The 23,269-nt window shown below is 44.8% G+C and overlaps 2 protein-coding genes across 2 annotated transcripts; both read left to right on the top strand.

Annotated features, from left to right (window-relative positions):
- The first annotated feature begins 3,770 nt into the window (after positions 1-3,770).
- LOC122724608 lies at positions 3,771-5,635 on the top strand. The gene is made up of 3 exons (XM_043960135.1): positions 3,771-4,048; positions 4,363-4,888; positions 4,982-5,635. The coding sequence occupies exons 1-3, from the start codon at positions 3,771-3,773 to the stop codon at positions 5,633-5,635; spliced, it is 1,458 nt and encodes a 485-aa protein (XP_043816070.1).
- Positions 5,636-8,249: 2,614 nt separating this feature from the next.
- LOC122724607 lies at positions 8,250-9,509 on the top strand. Its single transcript, XM_043960134.1, has 2 exons — positions 8,250-9,095; positions 9,168-9,509. Exons 1-2 carry the CDS (start codon positions 8,250-8,252, stop codon positions 9,507-9,509), a joined length of 1,188 nt encoding a protein of 395 aa, XP_043816069.1.
- The last annotated feature ends 13,760 nt before the right edge of the window (positions 9,510-23,269 follow it).

Genomic DNA, 23,269 nt, shown 5'->3' with positions numbered 1-23,269 from the left:
TTTATTTTTTTTTTAAATAGAAATTAGAGGAATAGAACCTTAGATCTCTCAAATCTATTAGGATGATTAAATCTCAGAGTGTACTTATTATTATTATTTTTTTTTTTTTCAGATAACATGTATGGGATGAAAAGACTCTACTCTAACTCTACCAAATTTACCAAATTGAATTTGATATCTTACTCATTTAACAATGGCAAATTAGGCTTCATTATATTGTTGTAATTTTTTTATTTATTAATTCATTAATAGAGTTATCAATAACTTTTAAAATTAAAATATTAAAAAAATTAAAAATAATAATAATGCAAAATCTAAATGCAACCTAAATAAGCACAGAACTTTCATAAATAAACAGAGAAATTATAAAAACCTATAGCACTATTTTGAAAACTTTCAAGTATTACCTAGATTTATTCATTATAATTTGTTTCAAAAATTAACATTTTATACTTAATAATTAATAAATCCATTTATTGCCATTATTATTATTATTATAAAGGTATCGTTGAAATTTTAGTAAAAAAATACATTTTTAAACATGTTCATTATAAAACATTAAAAAATAATTTTAGTTTAATATAGATTTAATCATAAAAATAAAATAATCAAATATTATTTTAATTAAATTAAGATAATGTACTTATTTTCCAAACGTTTGTGAAAAGATTTTGACAAATGGGAATCAATCAACCCGCCACCTTATCTGGAATGCCCAACAAAAACCGAACAGTCTGACGTGGCACTTACTTGGTCCAACATTATTGGACTTTTTTAAAGTCTGAAAAATGTCGGCCCACACTTAAAAAGTCCAACGTTTCAAGTTTGAACTCGTTTACGGAGAAGTTGGAACTTAAAACAGTTTAACAAACCCCAGTGCAATATATCGTAAGCAGCTGGAGATAAATTGGCGATATGTGACTCGTGACAGCCGCCGTCACGTGTAGTATTTTGTAGATGGTCCCTCTCACGTGCTTATCTTGACGGAGACTTCAAGAAAAGTTAATTTGCCACTTGTCCTTCTTGTCAGCCCTTTCACACTGCACAACTAAAATCTCGAATTTCCTATAATTTAATTTCAATGTGTATGTGGATCGCCTCGCCTGCCCATTTTTCTTAAATTGTTTTTGCTTTGTTCTTAATATATATATATATATATAGTAATTTTTTTCTTGAAAAGGATTTAAAGTATTTTTTTTATTTTTCAAAAAAAAAAAAGCACATTTAGTGGAGCTTGACGGCTTGTTACTTGGTACACAGGCATGAGCGACAGAGTTGAGTTTGTTACGCGAACGGCTCCCATCACTCCATGTATCTTTTCTCATTCACTTGGAATTTTATACGTTCATTTCAAATCAATGTTGTACTAATAACTATTTACATTATTAAGTTTTATTAATTAAAATTAATTAAATATTTCTTTTAAATTACCAAAATTAGATTATAATTAAAAAAAATATTATAACGGTAATTGAATCAAAACGAACCGAATTTTAATAATATCAGTTTTAAATAAAAATTAAATTTAAAGTTTGAATTCGACTTCGAACTTTATTTATAAATTTAAATTTAATTTATAAAATAAATATTATATTCGAGTTCGATTTATAAAATAAATATTAAATTTGAATTTGATTCGTAATAAATTTATTTATCATATTATCGAGCAAACTAAAACTTCACTCGAAAAATTTGAATTTGAACTCATTTAATCTCAAATTTGAGCTTGATTATATTATAAATAATTTCAATATAATTTAAATTCATTTAAATTATAAATAAATTTAAATTTAAATTTAAATTTAAATTATAAGATCATTAAAAGATTTTTAAATTAATTTTTTTATTTAATTAAAGTCTTTCAAACTCAAAATTAATATAAAAAGAATATGTAATGAATTGTCTAGAAGTCACAATTCTCCATATCTCTTTAATTTTCAATATGCAATTGGTGTAGGTAAACGACTATGTTTACGAATTTATTCATGAACCTATTCACGAACTTTTTCATAAGTCTGCTCATGAGTTTTTTTACAAGTTTGTTCATGTTCACGAGTAGCGCAAGAGTTTGTTTATAAACTTGAAAATGAGCCGAACTCGTGAGTTTAAACGAATCAAATACTGCAAAATTCAAGTTCAACTCGTTTATTAAATGAGATTAAAAAGAGTTTAAATTCGACTCGTTTAGAAAACGAATCGAACCCGATCGAGTTTTTATCGAATTGAGTATTAAATAGCTCACGAACAATTTAGTTCGTTTACACTCCTACTAATACTATGCTTTTGGAAATTATTTTGAACATATTATTAATTTGTTTGAAACTTGTAAAATTAAATACACTAAATTTGAACAAATAATTAATTTTAATGATATTTAAAATATTTTTTTTTTCTGTAAAAGCAGTTGAACGATATTACCAAACGCATGTGGGTGATTAGGATTTATGTCCACTTACAGAGCGGAAGGTATTGATTATTGACAATGCAAACAAGTGGATGATATTGAAAGAGACTTTTTATTAAAAAAGGTAATTTTGTAATTAGCATATAGAAATAGCAAAAATTATATTATCATTGATGTGATAAATTAATAAATAAAAATAATTATACAAACAAATTTTTTTAGGATTCATATTTTTATATATTTAATTATCCATAACTTGTCATTTTATATAATTAATATTACATAAAATTAGCCGAGGGGAAGGGATTGGGAATCCGAAGTGCGATTCAAATGTGACGTGAAGCGATGACGCCATTGTGTGGCTAAGCGAAAGAAAGTGAAAACATGAATAGCGAAGCAAGCGGGAGGTCCCTGCTTGAGTTGAGGTGGACAGGAACCAATGGTGTAAGACTCTATTTCCAGTATTGAATCTCTGATTATTTGAGAGCCTCGGACTTTGCATGTTTGTTTATTACGAGTTGTTTTCATATATAATGTGATCAACGCTGGATTTCACTATCCCGGTCTAAGACCAGGCCTACGATGATAGCCCATGACCTGAAAACTTATAAGTCTCCCGCGTGAGTCAGGTCCAGCCCACTCAGTCTTAAAACCGGGCCCTATTTAGATTTCTCAATCAGGTCGGCCCTGCCTTTTCCGGCCCAATGATCAGACCTCCTCTAAACTCAACCTTAATCTCATCTTCTAGTTCAGCCCGGAAGAAGGAAGGTGGCCAACCCATCCATCTGGTGGGACCATCCGCATGCGTGCCAGAGGAGGATTAAATGGCCGTTACGCATGAAGCAGAATATCTGATATTCTCGTACGACCGTATCAGAATGGCAGGGACAAGTGGCCCAATGGCGGTAAGACCGTTACATGTCACTGACAGACAATGGAAAAGGATAAAGGGGGAGGAACACTCTCCTCTCGGATTAAGCTTACAGAACGCTTTGTAAATCCTATTTTCTGAATCTCAGATTATCAATTGGCGCCGTCTGTGGAAAACGAAGGAGATCTTCTCATCGCCGGAGTTCAACTCTCACAATACCCACTGAGATCCACAATGGCCAACCATAACGAAAACAACCTTGCAAACACTCCCAACGACCTGAGCTCTGTCCAGGAGGGGCAACAGTTCTCTTTCCCTAGCCCCACAACCCCAAACAACCAAACACCAATCCCCTTCAACCCCTTACCGAGCCTGGCAGGGAACGCACCCGGAGCTGCCCTATCCAACCAGGACCTCCAAGCCATGGCCCTTCAGCTACAAAACACCGCCCACTGGCTGGGGCAGATGATGCAACAAAGGGGCCTTAGCACCCCAATGAATGTGACGCCTGTAGTAGAAGAACCCCGAACCAATGAACCCCAGCCTACATTCAACCACCCCCAAGCTATCAGCCAAGAAATCGGAGAAAGGGGGCGAAGAGCAGGAGGAGAAGAAGAACCAGAGGCTAGAGTTCATGGAAGAAGGGTGAGGGAGCTTATAGAGAACGATGAGGCGGACAGTTATTCTGCCGGAACAACCAGAAGAACGGGAAGTGAAGCTGGGGAAGAAGAATACCGTCTGGAGAAGAGAGACCTAGACAGGAGGAAGAAAGTGTAGATCAAAAACTGCAGAAACTGAGAGAACAGCTCTTAGCTGAACTGGGAGCGAAGGATCCCAACCAAGCCCTCTTGCCCACCTCTTCACCTTTCTCGAAGTGGGTGCAGCAAGAGACCGTCCCCAAGAAGTTTATGATGCCACCCATGGCGGCTTACGATGGAGCGGGAAACCCGAAGAAGCACGTCTTGAACTATAAGTCTTTCATGGAGTTGCAGACTTTATCAGATGCCTTGATGTGCAAGGTATTTCCAATGACACGCTCAGGACCAGCACGGGCATGGTTTAACAGTCTGTAGGTGGGAAGTATCAGGAGCTTTGGAGATTTAGCCAACGCCTTTGTCAGCCGGTTCATAGCCGGAGTTCCGGCTGACAGGAAGACCAGTTATCTAGAAACGGTCAGGCAGAGAAGGGACGAATCGTTAAGGGAGTATGTGGCCCGTTTTAATACGGAAGCTTTACAGATCCCCGAGCTGGATGAGGGGAGAGCGGTGGAGGCCATGCAGAAGGGGACGACCTCCCCTGAGTTTTTCGGCTCATTAAGCAGAAAGCCCCCCACCACGCTGGCAGAGCTGATGAAGAGGGCGGAGAAATACATAAGGCAAGATGACGCCCTGGTGACGAGTAGATTCGCCAAGGGGGCGGAAGACAAAGGAAAAGCCCCCGAAGAAAGGAGATCGGAGAGGCATGAGAAGAAACAGGGTAAGAAACCTGAGCCCTACAGGCAACCCTGGGACCGGAGAGACCAGAGACCTTTCCCTCCTCGGGTTCCAGAAAAAAAGCCATTCCCTCCACGTATTCCGGAGAACCTGACCCCGCTCAATGCATCCAGAGCTGAGGTGCTCATGGCAGTTCAGGATAAGGAGTTCCTACAATGGCCCAGGCCTATGAGGGCAGAAGCAGACTAGCGAAATCCTGACAAGTATTTTCAGTATCATTGCACCCACGGCCATGATACCAACAACTGCTACCGGCTGATTAGTGAGATCAAAAGGCTGATCAAGAGGGGACACCTCAGGAACTTTGTGAAGAAGCCAGAGGGGCAGAGGCCTCAACCGAACCCAGCAGCACAAGCACCCAGGAGGACGGGAGTAGGGCCGGTGAATGATGGCTCCAGTGGAACCATCAACATGATCGTTGGGGGGATCGGAGGTCGGATGAGCCGAAGGGGAAAGAAGAGAGGCCGAGATGGGGAAAGCAACAGCGCAGAAGTCATGCAGGTAGTTGAGCACTCTCCAATAACTATCACCTTCTCTTCGGAGGATGCCCAGGGGGTTCAGATGCCTCATGACGACGCCCTTGTTATTGAAGCCGTCATCCACAACTACCGGGTTAAGAAAATTTTGGTGGATGACGGGAGTAAGGTGAACTTGCTACCGTACCGGGTCTTCCAGCAGATGGGAATCCCTGAGGAGCAATTGGTTCAGGACCAAGCCCTAGTCAAAGGGATCGGGGGAGTCCCAGTACCTGTGGAGGGGAAAGTAAAGCTGGCCCTCACTCTAGGAGAAACGCCAAGAACTCGCACTCATTATGCGGTGTTCTTAGTAGTCAAACTCCCCCTGAGCTACAACGCAATACTGGGATGACCTGCGTTGTTCGACTTTGAGGCCTTAACCAGCATCAGGTATGTAACGACCCGAAAATCGGACCGCTACCGGCGCTAGGATCCAGATCGGCTTAAGGCCGCCGAGACCCGTAGCAAGCCTGACATATAACCTGTAAACCTGTTTAATCCCATACATGATCAACAACATGCATAAAAATTTAAACTTTTCTTTCATTCATCCAACTCAACCTGAACATACATGTACATAGTCCTGATCATAATCATGATCCCTCTGTGGGATCTCATCAATGCCCCAACGGGCGATACAACATGAGATGAGTTGGCTTTCATGAACATTATAAAACATTTCTATAGATCATGTATCAAAAGGGATAACAATACTCATAGGGTCAAGCACATCTATAACCTCAATATACCTCATTACATAACATACTGTAATCTCTTACATTACATCATAGTACAATTGTCATGTCCACAATCTAACTATTACATAAACATACTTCAAAACTCTGGCTAACCTCCTGGTCTACCCTGTACCTGCACATCTGGGGTTAGGGGAGAGGGGTGAGCTACAAAGCCCAGTGAGCAGAATAGAGAAATCATATATTAAAATTTCATGCTTTCATGAAATGCAACACATCACAACAAATCACATCTCGGATGGTATTGTCACCAATAGTCCTCTACATAGTCCAACTGTGCCGGGACGTAGAATGGGTACAACCGGTCTTTCTCTTAACATAACATATCATACAGTCCAACTGTGCCAGGGACGTAGAATGGGTACAACCTGGACTTCCTCTTACATCGTGTCAAGGACGTAGAATGGGTACAACCTGGACTTCCATACCATATCATGCCATAACATCATCATATCATATGAGGACTAAAGGATCATCCAATGACCAATCCACATCAATCATCATAAATGCAATGCAACATATTCGTGAATACTAATGCAAACAACCTACTATATCTCATGGCATTCATGATGCATGGATCATGCTCAAAATTCACATTTCATTTATTTTAAAACTTTAAGGTTTATTCCACTCACAGATCTTCAAAACATAAGTTAAAACCCGTGAAAATCATGGAAGATCTAAGGAAAACACTCAAGATCGAGGGAGGGGTGGCGGAGACTCACCTTGGCCGACAACGGGGGAGAAAAAGCTCGCCCGTGCCGACCTAAAGGACCCTTTTATAGGTGGCTGGCCAGGCCACGTTCGGGGGCCGAAAGTGCCTCCGCATGCATGCCATGTTCGGCGGCCGAACTTGACTTTCGGCGGCCGAACTTGACTTTCGGCGGCCGAACCTGGACTTCCCTCACTCATGCTTTCGGGGGCCTAACGTGCCTCCAAAACGCATGCATGTTCGGCGGCCGAACTTGACTTTCGGCGGCCGAACCTGGGTTTTCCTCCAAAGATTTTTTCATGCAAAACTCATTAAATTTTCATACTTAAAACCATGAAATACTTTAAAACATTTTAAGAAAACATGTTTCTACCCTACTAGAGGCTTCCGACATCCGAGATTCCACCGGACGGTAGGAATTCCGATACCGGAGTCTAGCCGGGTATTACAAGGTATTTGGCTATGAGATTCCCAACAGAAGCGAGAGTGGGGGTAGTCAGAGGAAGCCAGGAAGAGGCAAGAGCAGTGTACCTGGCCACGGTATCAGAGCCAAACTCGGCAGGAGAGAAACTTGACTCGGAAGTTCTTGAGGTCCGAGATGAGAAAAAAGAGGCCAGAACAGAGCCGGTTGGAGAGCTGGAGACCTTTCCCTTATTAGAAGCAGAGACAGATAAGGTCTTCAATCTTAACGCCGGCCTCACTGAAGAGCAGAAGGTGGAAGTCATGGCCCTGATCCAAGGTCACACGTCAAGCTTCGCCTGGAAGCCTTCTGACATGCCCGGGATTGACCTCAGAGTGATGACACACAAGCTGAATGTCCTCCCAGAGGCCAGGCCGGTAAAGCAGAAGAAGAGGGTAGTAGGAAGGGAGAAGCAGCAAGCCACCAGGGAGGAGGTGCAGAAGTTAGAAGAGGCAGGGTTTATTAGAGAGGTCATGTACCCACAGTGGCTAGCAAATCCTATATTAGTCAAAAAAGCCAATGGCAAATATAGGATGTGTATAGATTTTACAGACCTCAATCAAGCGTGTCCCAAAGATTGTTACCCCTCCCTGATATTATTAAAATGGTCGATTCTACGACCGGATTTGATTACATGTCGTCTTTGGATGCTATGTCTAGTTATCACCAAATTCTAATGGACAGGTCGGATGAAGAAAAAACCTCGTTCATAACGGAAGATGGGACCTACTGCTATAAAGCCATGCCTTTCGGGCTGAAGAATGCCGGGGCAACATACCAAAGATTGATGAATAAAATCTTCAAGGATCAGATCGGCAGGAATGTCGAAGTATATGTGGATGATATGGTGGTGAAGAGTCCGACTTTTCAGTAGCACTTAGTGGATCTGAAGGAGGTGTTCGAGGTGCTAGAGCAGTACAGAATAAAGCTGAACCCAGCGAAGTGTGCCTTCTCTATCAGGGGAGGAAAATTCCTGGGATACATGGTGAGTGGAAAAGGCATTGAGCCCAATCCGGAGAAAGTGGAAGCTATCCTGAATATGCCCGAGCCAACCTGCGTGAGGGATGTCCAAAGACTTACTGGAAGAGTGGTGGCGCTCAATCGCTTCATGTCGAGGTCGGCAGAAAAATGCTTGCCGTTCTTTAAGAAGTTGAGGAAAGTGCCGAACTTCGAATGGATCGAGGATTGCCGAGAAGCTTTCAAACAGCTCAAAAGCTATCTCAGCTCGCCTCATGTACTTAGCAGTCCACTAGAGGGAGAAGAGATCCTGATTTATTTGTCAGCCTCAGAACAAGCCGTCAGTGCTGTGTTGATAAGGGTGGAAGGAGGAGAGCAGAAGCCTGTTTTCTATGTCAGCAAAGTGCTCAAAGATGCCGAGGTGAGATACCTGAACATCGAAAAAATAGCATATGCCCTGTTGCTGGCAGTCAGAAAATTCAGGGTCTATCTCGAAAGCCACCAAGGAGTAGTGATGACAGACCAGCCATTAAAGAAGATCCTCCACAGGCCGGAAACATCAGAGCGAATGCTCGCCTGGTCCATTGAGATTAGCCCCTATTGCTTAGAGTACCGACCCCGGACCACCATAAAATCTCATGCCCTTGCTGACTTCATAGCAGAGTGCTCGTTCAATGAAGAACAAATGGAACGGGGTGAGTCATCTTTGGAAGAGTTGGGGAATGAGAGGGAAGGGCAGTCCTCTCAAGAATTCAGCTGGAAGCTGTATGTGGATGGGGCATCAGGCGCTGGGGGCAGTGGTGCTGGAATAATGTTGAAGGGACCTGAAGAATTTAAGGTTTGCTATGCCCTACGCCTAGAATTCAAGGCTTCTAATAATGTGGCAGAGTATGAAGCCTTAATAAACGGAATGCTGGTAGCAATGGAGGTAGGGGCAACCGACCTCGAGGTAAATAGTGACTCCCAGCTGGTGATCAATTAGATAACAGGGGCATATCAGGCCAGAGACCCTACCATGAAGAACTACCTAGTGAAGGCAAAGGCCATAGAAGCCGAACTCAAGAGTCGGGGAATTACAGTCAGGTATCAGAGAATACCTCGGGAAGAGAATGAAGAGGTAGACCTGCTCAGCCGATTGTCTAAAGAGGAGCTAGAACAACTCCCTGATGAGGTATACGTACAACACATTAGCACACCTGACTTTGACAAAGTGGCCACTGTATTGCAGATGGAGCAAAGCCAGAGCTGGATGACCCCATACCTGGAATACCTGGAGAAGGGAAAGCTCCCTGAAGACAAGGACGAAGCAAAGAAGATAGCAGCTCATGCCGCTAATTACTAAGCAGTAAGAGGGACTTTGTACAGAAGGGGGAAATCCAGCCCGTGGCTCCGAGGTGTGAGCCCGGAGGAGGCAATAAAGGTGATGGAAGAGATACACAGGGGAGTGTGTGGAGCTCATGAAGGAGCAGGAACGCTAGCAAACAAGATATTCAGGCAGGGATACTACTGGCCCACTGTTAAAAAAGAGGCTGAAGAGTTTGTCCGAAGATGTGATGTGTGCCAGAGGTTTGCCAAAGCCATTAATGTCCCAGCCACTCCTCAGTCCAGCATATCCAGCCCGTGGCCATTCTCGCAGTGGGGAATAGATATCCTGGGACCTTTTCCCAAGACCACGGGTGTAACGACCCCAAAAATGGACCGTCACCGGCGCTAGGATTCAGGTCGGCTTAAGGCCGCCATAACCCGAAGCAAGCCTGCTATACTCTCTGTGTACCTGTAAATCTCATACATGATCCTACATTTTCTATGAACATAACAACTCTTGTCTGAACCAAGGCTTAACCTGTGCATGCACTATCACTGTACTCTGTACTCTGTCCTCTGTACCCCTGGCTAGAGCTTGCTCTAGATGGGTTAACTCATACCTGTTAAGCCTGGTTTTCACATACAGAAAAACATATACATATACAGATCATGTACAAAACATACATCACTAGGTCAAGCACATTTCTAACTGTATACATAACTATTACATCTCTTTAATATTACATGTCCATTCTAAGCTATTACAAAGCTCTTTACTCTTTCTGTACTCTGCTGGACTGTCCCTGTACACTGTACACTGAACCTGCAAAACTGGGGTTAAGGGAGTGGGATGAGCTTTATAGCCCAGTGAGTAGAACAGTAAAACATCTCAGTAAAATATGATCTCATGGAATGCACCATAGCACAGACAAACCACATCAAGAGTAAACCTGTCACCACATAGTCCCAGTAACTCTGTGCCAGGGCGTAGAATCAAGCACCTGGTCTTCCTGTTATATATGTATATGTGTATATAACACCTCTGTACTTACCATTGCCAGGGCGTAGTCAAAGGCTCCTGGACTTTACTATATACCTGCCAGGGCGTAGTCAAAGGCTCCTGGACTTCTCTATACCTGCCAGGGCGTAGTCAAAGGCTCCTGGACTTCCTGTCTGAGACTATTAGATCATTCAGCATTCACTCACATCATCAAATACCAATGCAATGCAACATATTCGTGGATACTAATGCAATCAACCTATTCATGATGCATGGGATATGTTAAAACATTCCATTGTGCAAGTAAAAGAATTAAGTTTAGTTCCACTCACCTCTGGCTATCTGGACTGACTGACTCTGCAGGCTCTGAAACTCTGGAGCAGTACTCACTGCTGCTCTCTCTGGTTCCTCTGGTCTGAACCTATACAGATAGACTGAAATGAGGGACCAAACTAGCTTATGAACAACTCTATGAAACGGCCCAAGAATCCCCTTAAACTCACTCCCACATCCATGCAAAGCATGCAAAAGAAAGCTGGACAGAACACTTTCGGCGGCAGGTTCGGCGGCCGAAAGTCCTCTCCAGAGACGAAACGCAAGCACCTTCGGCGGCCGAATCTCAAGCTTCGGCGGCCGAACCCTTTCGGGGGCAAGCTTCGGGGGCCAAAAGGCACTCCAGAGACGAAAGGCTCTAACCTTCGGCGGCACCTTCGGCGGCCGAATCCCCCAAACAGAGCCGAACCTCAAAAATACTCAGGGGCAAGCTGTGGCAGCCAAAGCCACCATGCAAGGGGTTCGGCGGCCGAATGCACCTTCGGCTGCCGAACCTGAGTTCATCCAGAACTCAGCCCCGACGGCAAACACGTTCCTCCTTCCCTTCAATCTCTCAAACCATGCATATGTCAATTCCTCAACACACATATACTCAAGTATATGAACATAGGGGTCCAAAACTACCTAACAACCCCAACAAACAAATCAAACATAACACATAATCATGCTTACAAGCATAAATCATCAAAAAACATCATTTTTCAACCTAAGCTTGCATCTCTAACCAAACCTTCATAAAACTTCTGTATAACATTAAAACAAGTTCAAGATCTTTACTTACCTCCTGTAAATAAAAAGATGACCGATCTGAACAAAGAAAATGGATCAACTTCTCTTCAAACTCATAAAACCTCAAAACTTGCTTTTTAACTTCAAAACTTTCAAACCCTTTGAAACCCTTAGCCTGAACAGCTAAAAGCTTGCAGATAAATCATGGGAGATGTGGCCAACTTCTGGACATGATCTGGTGATAACACCTATCCAAAATGCTGACTAAGGGATACAAAACTGCTGGCTAAGCAACTCAGCTTCGGCTGCCGAATTGCATGCAAAACCATGCAACATTCGGGGGCCGAACCTGAATTTCGGAAGCCGAACATTGGGCACTTTCGGCGGCCGAACTTGGCTCCTCTACCTTGGTTCATTTCAACTCAAAACTTAGTTCCATTTACCTTTAACACATTAAAACATACAACATTTCTTTAGAACATCATATCTCCTACCCTTCTAGAGGATTCTGACATCCCGGAGTCCACCGGATGACAAGAATTCCGGTGCTGGACTCTAGCCGGGTATTACATTCTCCCCCCCTTAAGAACATTCGTCCTCGAATGTTCCTAAAAGAAACAATGAACACATAAAAAGGAGGAAACGAACCTCAAAACAAATATGGATATTGCTGGAGCATAGACTCCCGCGTCTCCCAAGTGCACTCTTCTAGATTATGGTGGTTCCACAGAACTTTCACCATCGGAATCTCCTTGTTCCTTAGCTGTCTGATCTGTGTGTCCAAAATCCGCACTGGCTGCTCTATATAGGTGAGATCTGTATGAATCTCCACCTCAGGCTCACTCAGAACCTAATTCGGATCTGACACAAACTGTCGTAGCATAGAAACATGAAAGACCGGGTGAATTCGCTCCATAGAAGCAGGTAAATCCAGCTTATACGACACATTTTCGATCCTCTGCAACACCTCAAAGGGTCCAATGTACCGTGGAGCTAATTTACCCTTCTTCCCAAAATGAACCACTCCTTTCATTGGAGACACTTTCAGCAATACCCAATTACCCTCCTGGAACTCTAACTGCTTTCTGCGAACGTCTGCATAACTTTTCTGTCTGCTCTGCGCTGTTCTGATTCTTTCTCTGATCATGGGCACCATTCTACTGGTAATGTCTACTAACTCTGGCCCTGCAAGAGTCTTCTCTCCTACCTCTTCCCAGCAAACAGGTGATCTGCACTTCCTCCCATACAAAGCTTCATAAGGAGCCATCCCTATGCTAGCATGATGGCTGTTATTGTAAGCAAACTCCACCAAAGGTAGATGCTGCCTCCAAGAACCACCAAAATCTAACACACATAGTCGAAGCATCCTCTATGGTCTGGATGGTCCTTTCTGACTGTCCATCAGTCTGTGGGTGGAAAGCAGTGCTAAAATCCAATCGCGTGCCCATCGCACTCTGCAGACTCTGCCAAAAGCGGGAGGTAAACTGATGTCCTCTATCTGAGACTATCGACACTGGAACTCTATGTAATCTCACGATCTCATCCAGATAGACCTGTGCCAACTTATCCACAGAATAGTTACTCCGTACTGGAAGAAAATGAGCAGATTTCGTGAGTCTGTCCACAATCACCCAGATAGAGTCTATCCTGTTGGACGTTGCTGGTAAGCCCACTACAAAATCCATAGCTATGTTTTCCCATTTCCATTCTGGAATCGGCAGTGGGTTAAGCATTCCGGCTGGTTTCTGATGCTCTAGTTTCACCCTCTGGCAAACCTCACAGGCTGTCACGAACTGTGCCACTTCTTTCTTCATGGCTGGCCACCAATAAACCTTTTTCAGATCCTGGTACATCTTGGTGGCTCCTGGGTGAACACTATACCTCGCATTATGAGCTTCCCTCATAATGTCTTCCTTCACACTGCCCCTATCTGGTACACAAAGTCGACTCCCATAGCGAAGGATCCCTTTACTGTCAAATCTGAACTCTACACTGTTGCCTGACTGAACAGTCCTGGCAATTTTCATCAACTCAGGGTCCTCATGCTGTCTCTGAGCTATCTGCTCCAGAAACATAGGTGTCACTCTCATCTGTGCTATCAACGCACCTGTACCAGACAACTCTAGCTGTAATCCCTCGTCTAAGAGCTTATAAAGCTCCATCACAACTGGTCTCCGTTCTGCTGCTATATGGGATAGACTGCCTAGTGATTTCCGGCTTAGGGCGTCTGCCACAACATTCGCCTTACCCGGATGATACTGGATCTTACAATCATAATCACTGAGCAATTCTACCCATCTCCGCTGCCTCAAATTCAGCTCTCTCTGACTCAAGATGTACTGTAAACTCTTGTGATCAGTGAAGATCTCGCATTTAACCCCATAGAGGTAATGCCGCCACATCTTAAGTGCAAAGATAACGGCTGCCATCTCTAGGTCATGGGTAGGGTAATTCAACTCGTGCTTCTTCAACTGTCTAGAAGCCTAAGCTATCACCCTATCACTCTGCATCAAAACACAACCCAATCCCACTCGAGATGCATCACAGAACACTGTGAAGTCCTCATGACTCACAGGCAGAGCTAACACTGGTGCTGTAGTCAATCTTCTCTTGAGCTCCTCAAAGCTCTCTTCACACTGGTCTGACCAGATAAACTTCTGTTTCTTCTGAGTCACTTTGGTCATAGGAGCTGCTATCTTGGAGAAGTCCTGAACGAACCTCCTGTAGTAACCTGCCAGTCCCAGAAAGCTTTTAATCTCAGTCACTGTAGTGGGTCTAGGCCAGTTAGCTACAACCTCTATCTTCTTGGGATCTACCTCAATACCCTCTGCTGATACCACATGTCCCAAGAAGGAAATGCTCCTCAACCAAAACTCACACTTCGAGAACTTGGCATATAAACCATGCTCTCTCAGTGTCTGCAGAACTATCCTCAGATGCTGGGCATGCTCCTCTGCATCTCTGGAATACACTAAGATATCATCGATAAACACAATGACAAAGTGATCCAGAAATTCACTGAATACCCTGTTCATGAGATCCATAAATGCTGCAGGGGCATTATTCAACCCGAACGGCATCACTAAGAACTCATAATGCCCATATCTGGTCCTGAAAGCTGTCTTAGGCACATCTGCCTCTCTGACTCTTAACTGATAATACCCGGACCTCAGATCTATTTTCGAGAAACAACCTGCTCCAGCTAGCTGGTCAAATAGATCGTCAATCCTAGGTAGAGGATACCTATTCTTGATAGTGACCTTGTTCAACTGTCTGTAGTCGATACAAAGTCTGAGGGATCCATCCTTCTTTCTAACAAAGAGCACTGGAGCACCCCAAGGTGAGGTACTAGGGCGGATGAAACCCTTATCTACCAAGTCCTGCAACTGCTCTTTTAACTCTTTTACCTCTGCTGGTGCCATCCTGTAGGGAGGAATAGAGATAGGTCTGGTACCTGGCAGCAATTCAATTTCAAACCCTATCTCCCTATCAGGTGGGAGTCCTGGTAAATCGTCTGGAAAAACATCGAGAAACTCTCGGACCACTGGTACTGTAGCTGGTTCCCTCACCTAACTGTCTAGCTCTCTCACATGAGCTAGAAACCCCTGACAACCCCTCCTAAGCAAACGACGAGCCTGAAGGGCTGAAATCATACCTCTGGGTATACCTCTCCTGTCTCCTCTGAAGACACACTCTGACCCATCCTGGTCTCTAAGACGCACGAGCTTCTCTCTACAGTCCAAAGTAGCACTATATGTAGATAACCAATCCATCCCTAGAATGACATCAAAATCCGTCAAATCTAGAACCACAAGGTCAGCTGGAAGGTATCTACCCTCTATAAACACTGGACTGAAACGACAGACTGACACTGCCACTGATGGGTCACATTTAGGTCCACTGACCCAGAGAGGATACTCTAACTCAGAACTGATCCAACCCAATCTCTCTATGGCTCTCGAAGCAATAAAGGAATGAGAAGCACCGGGGTCCATCAAAGCATACACATCGGAACACCCAATGATGAGATTACCTGACACCGCTGTGTTCGACGTGTTAGCCTCCTCCTGTGTCACAGTGAAAATCTGTGCTGGGGCTACCGGATTTCCACCTCGGGAACCTGCTGCTGAAGTAGAGGCTGCCCCTCTCCCTCTACCTCTGCCACTACTCTGAGGTATGACTGAAACTGCTGGCCAAACAACTGGCTGTACCACACTGCCTGAACTCATCTGCTGGGATGGTGCAATAGTCATCTGCGGACAATCCCGAGCAATATGCCCTTCCTGCCCACATCGAAAACAAGCTGTAGATCCCAACCGACAAACTCCTCCATGTGGTTTTCCGCATCGTCTGCATACTGGAGCTGTGCCAGAGCTTGAGCCACTACCTATTCCCAGACCTGACTTCACTTTACTCCAGAACTTACCCTTTGTTCCTTTTGCTCTATCCCATCTTTTACTGCCTGGAGTGGGGACTTTCGAACCCGAAGCCTGTGCCTTTGACTGTTTCTGAATATTGGCACTAGCTTCCATTTTCCTAGCTGCGTCCACTATGGTATGGAAACTCTCCTTTTCTGCTGGAAGAATCAAGGAAGCATACCTGGGATGCAGTCTCATAGTATATCTCCTTGCTTCCTTTTGATCAGTATCATAGGCTTGACCCACGTACTGACGCAGATCCAGGAACTTATCTGTGAATTCATCAACGCTCATCTCATCTTTCTGTATCAGCTGTTCGAATTCAATTACTTTCATCTCCCTGGAACTATCAGGAAAAGCCCACCCTGCAAATTCATTGGCGAACTCTCCCCAAGACATGCTGGTCATCCTAGGTTCCACATAATTCTTGAACCATTCTCTGGCCTTCTTGCATTTAAGTGTAAACCCTGCCATCTCAATGGCTCTCCTATCATCAGCTCCCAATTCACTGGTTATCATCCTAACTGCTCTGAGGTAATCAAATGGATCATCTCCCGTGTTATATTTAGGAGCATCCAATTTCAAGTACTCCGTCATTTGGACTTTACCTCCAGATGAGCTAGGTTCATGTCTGTCAACAACAGGGGCTACTGGTTCTGGTGGTGGTACTGGGTCATTTGGCTCTGGGTGTGCTGCACTTGGATGGGTAGGGGAAGATGGATACATAGGATATGGTGGATAGTAAGGATAAGGCATATAAGGCATGTAAGGAGGATATGGGACAAAACTAGAGTACTCCGACATACCTCCCATCGGATACTCTGGGTCCTGCGGAAAGGCTGGATAGCCAAAACCTGAGGCCTGAGCACCTCCCTGCGACTCTCCCATACCTTCCTCAAATCTGCCTATACCCATGCTATCATCTCTCGACTGATCAATCTCCATAGCCTCCCTCCTTTCCTCTGATCTTCCTCCCCTAGCTGTACCTCTTCTGCTCTCGTCTACAGACTTTCGAGGGTCTATTGACGTACCTTCCCTGCTAGATCGCTGAGACCTTGCCCTGGGCAATGCAGGAGGACGAGCAGCTGGTCTCTCACTCTCTGGTGGGACTCCAGTCAATCGAGCTGATCGACGAGTTCCTCTCATCTTTACTCTGGAAACACAACATATAACATAACACTTTAGCACATAAACATCACATATCAATACTCCACATGCAAAACTCAACTCATGGCATAGCATAGCAGATAGGACTCAATACCCTATCCTAGTGGACATGATTTCCTATTGTGCTTGACCACTTCTACCCTGTATGAGCCCGACACTGTCTCTATAGGTCCGATCATGTGAACCTAGGGCTCTGATACCAATCTGTAACGACCCCAAAAATGGACCGTCACCGGCGCTAGGATTCAGGTCGGCTTAAGGCCGCCAGAACCCGTAGCAAGCCTGCTATACTCTCTGTGTACCTGTAAATCTCATACATGATCCTACATTTTCTGTGAACATAACAACTCTTGTCTGAACCAAGGCTTAACCTGTGCATGCACTATCACTGTACTCTGTACTATGTACTCTGTCCTCTGTACCCCTGGCTAGAGCTTGCTCTAGATGGGTTAACTCATACCTGTTAAGCCTGGTTTTCACATACAGAAAAACATATACATATACAGATCATGTACAAAACATACATCACTAGGTCAAGCACATTTCTAACTGTATACATAACTATTACATCTCTTTAATATTACATGTCCATTCTAAGCTATTACAAAGCTCTTTACTCTTTCTGTACTCTGCTGGACTGTCCCTGTACACTGTACACTGAACCTGCAAAACTGGGGTTAAGGGAGTGGGATGAGCTTTATAGCCCAGTGAGTAGAACAGTAAAACATCTCAGTAAAATATGATCTCATGGAATGCACCATAGCACAGACAAACCACATCAAGAGTAAACCTGTCACCACATAGTCCCAGTAACTCTGTGCCAGGGCGTAGAATCGAGCACCTGGTCTTTCTGTCATATATGTATATGTGTATATAACACCTCTGTACTTACCATTGCCAGGGCGTAGTTAAAGGCTCCTGGACTTTACTATATACCTGCCAGGGCGTAGTCAAAGGCTCCTGGACTTCTCTATACCTGCCAGGGAGTAGTCAAAGGCTCCTGGACTTCCTGTCTGAGACTATTGGATCATTCAGCATTCACTCACATCATCAAATACCAATGCAATGCAACATATTCGTGGATACTAATGCAATCAACCTATTGCATATTCATGATGCATGAGATATGTTAAAACATTCCATTGTGCAAGTAAAAGAATTAAGTTTAGTTCTACTCACCTCTGGCTATCTGGACTGACTGACTCTGCAGGCTCTGAAACTCTGGAGCAGTACTCACTGCTGCTCTCTCTGGTTCCTCTGGTCTGAACCTATACAGATAGACTGAAATGAGGGACCAAACTAGCTTATGAACAACTCTATGAAACGGCCCAAGAATCCCCTTAAACTCACTCCCACATCCATGCAAAGCATGCAAAAGAAAGCTGGACAGAACACTTTCGGCGGCAGGTTCGGCGGCCGAAAGTCCTCTCCAGAGACGAAACGCAAGCACCTTCGGCGGCCGAATCTCAAGCTTCGGCGGCCGAACCCTTTCGGGGGCAAGCTTCGGGGGCCAAAAGGCACTCCAGAGACGAAAGGCTCTAACCTTCGGCGGCACCTTCGGCGGCCGAATCCCCCAAACAGAGCCGAACCTCAAAAATACTCAGGGGCAAGCTGTGGCAGCCAAAGCCACCATGCAAGGGGTTCGGCGGCCGAATGCACCTTCGGCTGCCGAACCTGAGTTCATCCAGAACTCAGCCCCGACGGCAAACACGTTCCTCCTTCCCTTCAATCTCTCAAACCATGCATATGTCAATTCCTCAACACACATATACTCAAGTATATGAACATAGGGGTCCAAAACTACCTAACAACCCCAACAAACAAATCAAACATAACACATAATCATGCTTACAAGCATAAATCATCAAAAAACATCATTTTTCAACCTAAGCTTGCATCTCTAACCAAACCTTCATAAAACTTCTATATAACATTAAAACAAGTTCAAGATCTTTACTTACCTCCTGTAAACAAGAAGATGACCGATCTGAACAAAGAAAATGGATCAACTTCTCTTCAAACTCATAAAACCTCAAAACTTGCTTTTTAACTTCAAAACTTTCAAACCCTTTGAAACCCTTAGCCTGAACAGCTAAAAGCTTGCAGATAAATCATGGGAGATGTGGCCAACTTCTGGACATGATCTGGTGATAACACCTGTCCAAAATGCTGACTAAGGGATACAAAACTGCTGGCTAAGCAACTCAGCTTCGGCTGCCGAATCGCATGCAAAATCATGCAACATTCGGGGGCCGAACCTGAATTTCGAAAGCCGAACATTGGGCACTTTCGGCGGCCGAACTTACCTTCGGCGGCCGAACTTGGCTCCTCTGCCTTGGTTCATTTCAACTCAAAACTTAGTTCCATTTACCTTTAACACATTAAAACATACAACATTTCTTTAGAACATCATATCTCCTACCCTTCTAGAGGATTCTGACATCTCGGAGTCCATCGGACGACAAGAATTCTGGTGCCGGACTCTAGCCGGGTATTACAACGGGTCAGAAAAAGTTTGTAGTGGTGGCTGTGGAGTACTTCTCAAAATGGCCAGAAGCGGAGGCAATCCCCACGATCACAGCCCGTAAGATGATAGACTTCGTATGGGGCAACATCATCTGCAGGTTTGGAATACCGAAAGTACTCATCTCAGACAACGGCAGACAGTTTGACTGCAGTGCCTTCAGAGCGTTCATAGCAAATATGGGCATATGGCACAAGTTTTCCTCGGTGGCCCATCCTCAGACCAACGGTCAAACAAAGGTCACTAATAGAGCCATCCTCCAGGGATTGAAGAAGCGGCTGGATGGGGCAAAGGCGAATTGGGCAGAAGAGCTCAATAGCATTCTGTGGGCACTCTGAACTACCCCCAGGACGTCCACTAAAGAAACGCCTTTTGCACTCGCGTTTGGCACTGAAGCTGTAGTTCCAATCGAGCTGCAGGTCCCCACCCATCGAGTCCAATTCAATAGCGAGAGCACCAACGACGACAAGTTAAGAAGTAACCTGGATGCTCTGGAAGAAGTTAGGGAGGAAGCTCAAGTCCGAACTGCTGCTTATCAGCAAAGAACGACCCGTTATTACAATCAAAGGGTCAGAGAAAGAAGCCTGAAAGTAGGAGACCTGGCCCTGAGAAACCTGGAAGCTACTGAAAAGAGAGCGGCAGTAGGAAAGTTGGCACCGACCTGGGAGGGTCCCTTCAGAGTAGCAAAAGTGGTCAAACCGGGGGTATATCGAATTGAGGACATGCAAGGAAACCCTGAGCCTCATGCTTGGAATATCCAGCATTTGAAAAGGTACTTCCTCTGAGATATTATCAAATGTAAAAAGATCGATTGTACTTTAAAGCATGGTAATAAAATGGACGTTGTCATCATCCAAATTCTTTATTTGCCATAACTAACGTTGTTTTCATGAAAGAAACAAAAGAAAAAAATAAAACAGGCACCAAGGCCCAAGACCTCAGGGAGGTAGGTCACCGGGATCCCCAAGATCTCCCGGCACTACAAGACCGGGATCTCCAAGATCTCCCGGCACCACAAGACCGGGATCCCCAAGATCTCCCGACACCAAAAAACCGAGCTGAAAAGACAAAAATAATGTAAAGACAAAAGTGCCTACCTGAGACACGCAAATATAAGCCCGGAAAAACAAGCAAGAAAAAGGCCGAACTCAGCAAGCTACAAGCCTCCTATGATCCAGGAGGAAACCTAAAGCATGAGCAGACAAGGCCCTAGTCTTGATATCTATCAGAGCAGAACTAAAACCAAAAAGCCAGCCCTGCTCATCACTTTAAAAGGTACATGATCCTTTTTACTTTAGTTATATGAAGGTTATACACCCAAGCCCATATTAATGAAGTAATAAAAGAAAAATGAGGACGTCCAGTCAATTGTTAAAAATCAAACTCATGAAGATTAATTAAACACGTAGCTTAAAGATTTTTATCCTTAAGGCAGATCCAGTTCGGAAAAGGCCTGCAGATAAGAATGCCCTTATGAAATTGGAAAAGTTCATAAGTTAGAAGTTAAGTCCCTTGCTAAAATTCCAACCCTGATTGGCTCGGGGGCAAGAAGTGAAAAACGGTATAATTGATTCCTTAGAAGAATTATCGAGCATAGCTTAGGTGTTTTATTCCTAAGTCTTTAACAAATTAAATAAGTGGGGCTTTTAACAGATTAAGTAGCTTGATGAAGCAGGAGAAACAAACAAAGGTAAAAGTAACTCAAGTATAGACATAAAGCAGAAAATAACCTAAGTGTGAATAGAAAATAAAAATAGAATTGCATTAAAGGAAAAATAAAAGTTACAACCTACTCTACTGAAGGAAAAACCGCCCTTAGAGGACTTACATGCCTAGGTATATCTACGTTGTCTACATCACTATTTCCTATACTACTATTTACAAAGGGTACAATTCCCCCCCTTGGGGCCCTGCTTCCTCCTGCCCCTGAGGCCCAGCACCTTCATCTCCCTTCCCCAGCTCGGCATCTGTCTCAGAAGGCCCAGCTACAGTGCGAGAAGCGCCTTTAGGCAAAGGTCTGTCATCCTCCCCGTAGAGCACCTCCTCGCCATCAGAGTCTTCCTCAGCGGCTCGGAGTTCAGCCAACGGGGTGGAGGGGGCATATCTGGTAGTCCTCAGGCCTCGATTGTATCTAGAGACGAACATGCGGAAGCCCTTATTCCATATGGCTGTTTTCATCTCGCCAGAAGCTTTAAACTCCGCAAGTTGCTCCTCGCAGGCCTCAGCTATCTTGGCTTTCAGCTCTGAAGAGTCCTTATAGCTCTGAAGATGAGCCTCGCAGGCCTGCTGAATCTCCCTTTTTAGCTCGGCCGACTCCTTATACTCCCTCAGACGCTCCTCGCACTCTAGCTGGACTCTATCTTCAGCCAGCTTGGCATCTTCGAGCAAGGCTGAGCACCTCTTCTCCAAAGCATTGACTTGTTGGCAGAGTTGTTGATTCTGAAGTTTGGACTCCTCTGCCGCCAAGGTCAAGCCCTTAACGCTGTCAGCTTGCTTGCTCAGCTCTTGCTCCAGGACTACAACCTGAGCTAGGGCTTCTTCTCTCTGCGCCAGCACGGCATCAAAATCTGCCTTCAGTAGCTCGTGCTGGTGTCGGGCCTCATCCTTCTGGCTCAGGGCCTCATCCCTTTCTTGTCGGATCTCCTCCAAGGAGGACAGTTGCTTTAAAGCCTTGTTGTGCTGATCTTCTGCCTCAGCTGCCCTCCCATCAGCCCTTTTGAGGGCCTCCAGCGCAGTATGTAGCTCTATCTGGAGGGACCTGGAGTGTTCCCGAGCGGCCACGAGATTGCCCCAGGCGTCGTTGGTTGCTGAGAAGTTCTCCTCCAGGCGTGCCTCCTCAATCCGGCGATCTACAGACTCCCAGAGAGAGTGGTCACGAGCGTCCACCTCCATAAAAAGGCCCATCACCTAGCACAAAGAAAAAACCGTTAAAACAAAGAAACAAAGAAAGCCAAAACGAAAACAAAAGGGACAACTTACCATCAAGAGCATCTCCCTGATTCTATCTCCGAGCTCCCCTCGAGGTCGAGACCAAAATGCTGCTTGCTCTCGAGTAAAACCAGCCAAAAGGCCAGTCAGAGCAAGCAAACGAGGGTCCGAAGCCTCCGTGATCCCACCGAACATCCGCTCCCGCAAGATCTCCGCTACAACGCTCGCCGGAGTTTGATGAGTAATATCCTCCGCGTTCAGAATGTCGTTGTCAGGAGCAGACAACAGGGGCACCACGAGAGCCTCTTTCTTCTTCTCGAGAGGAGGGAGAGCTGAAGCCGGTCTCCTAGAAGCCCGAGACTTCTTAGGGACGGGAACCGGGGCAGGCACTTCGGCTGAAGCAGGACGCTTGCCCCCGACCTTCTTTGCGACACCTCCACCATCAGTGGGTCCGGGCCCCATTCCCTCGGAAGTAGGGACAACCCCAAGAAGGGCCTCCTGGGCACCTTCGCCCGCCGGGATGACCTCCATTCCTTTTTCCGGAGCCCTCTCCTCAGCAGTGGAGGTCTCAAGCCTCACCTCCGGAACCTCCTCAGAAGGAAGGACAGGATCCGTCCTCGCCAGCTCGGTGCCTTCAACCGGCCTAGAGATGACCCCTGGAGCCTCCTCCGTCCCTTCATTAGAAGTCCGTCGAGACC

The sequence above is a fragment of the Manihot esculenta genome, chromosome 9 (genome assembly GCF_001659605.2).
Source record: "Manihot esculenta cultivar AM560-2 chromosome 9, M.esculenta_v8, whole genome shotgun sequence".
In the NCBI taxonomy this organism is placed as follows: domain Eukaryota; kingdom Viridiplantae; phylum Streptophyta; class Magnoliopsida; order Malpighiales; family Euphorbiaceae; genus Manihot; species Manihot esculenta.
Note: the sequence above shows the minus strand (reverse complement) of the source record. Positions and strands in the feature narration are given on the sequence as shown.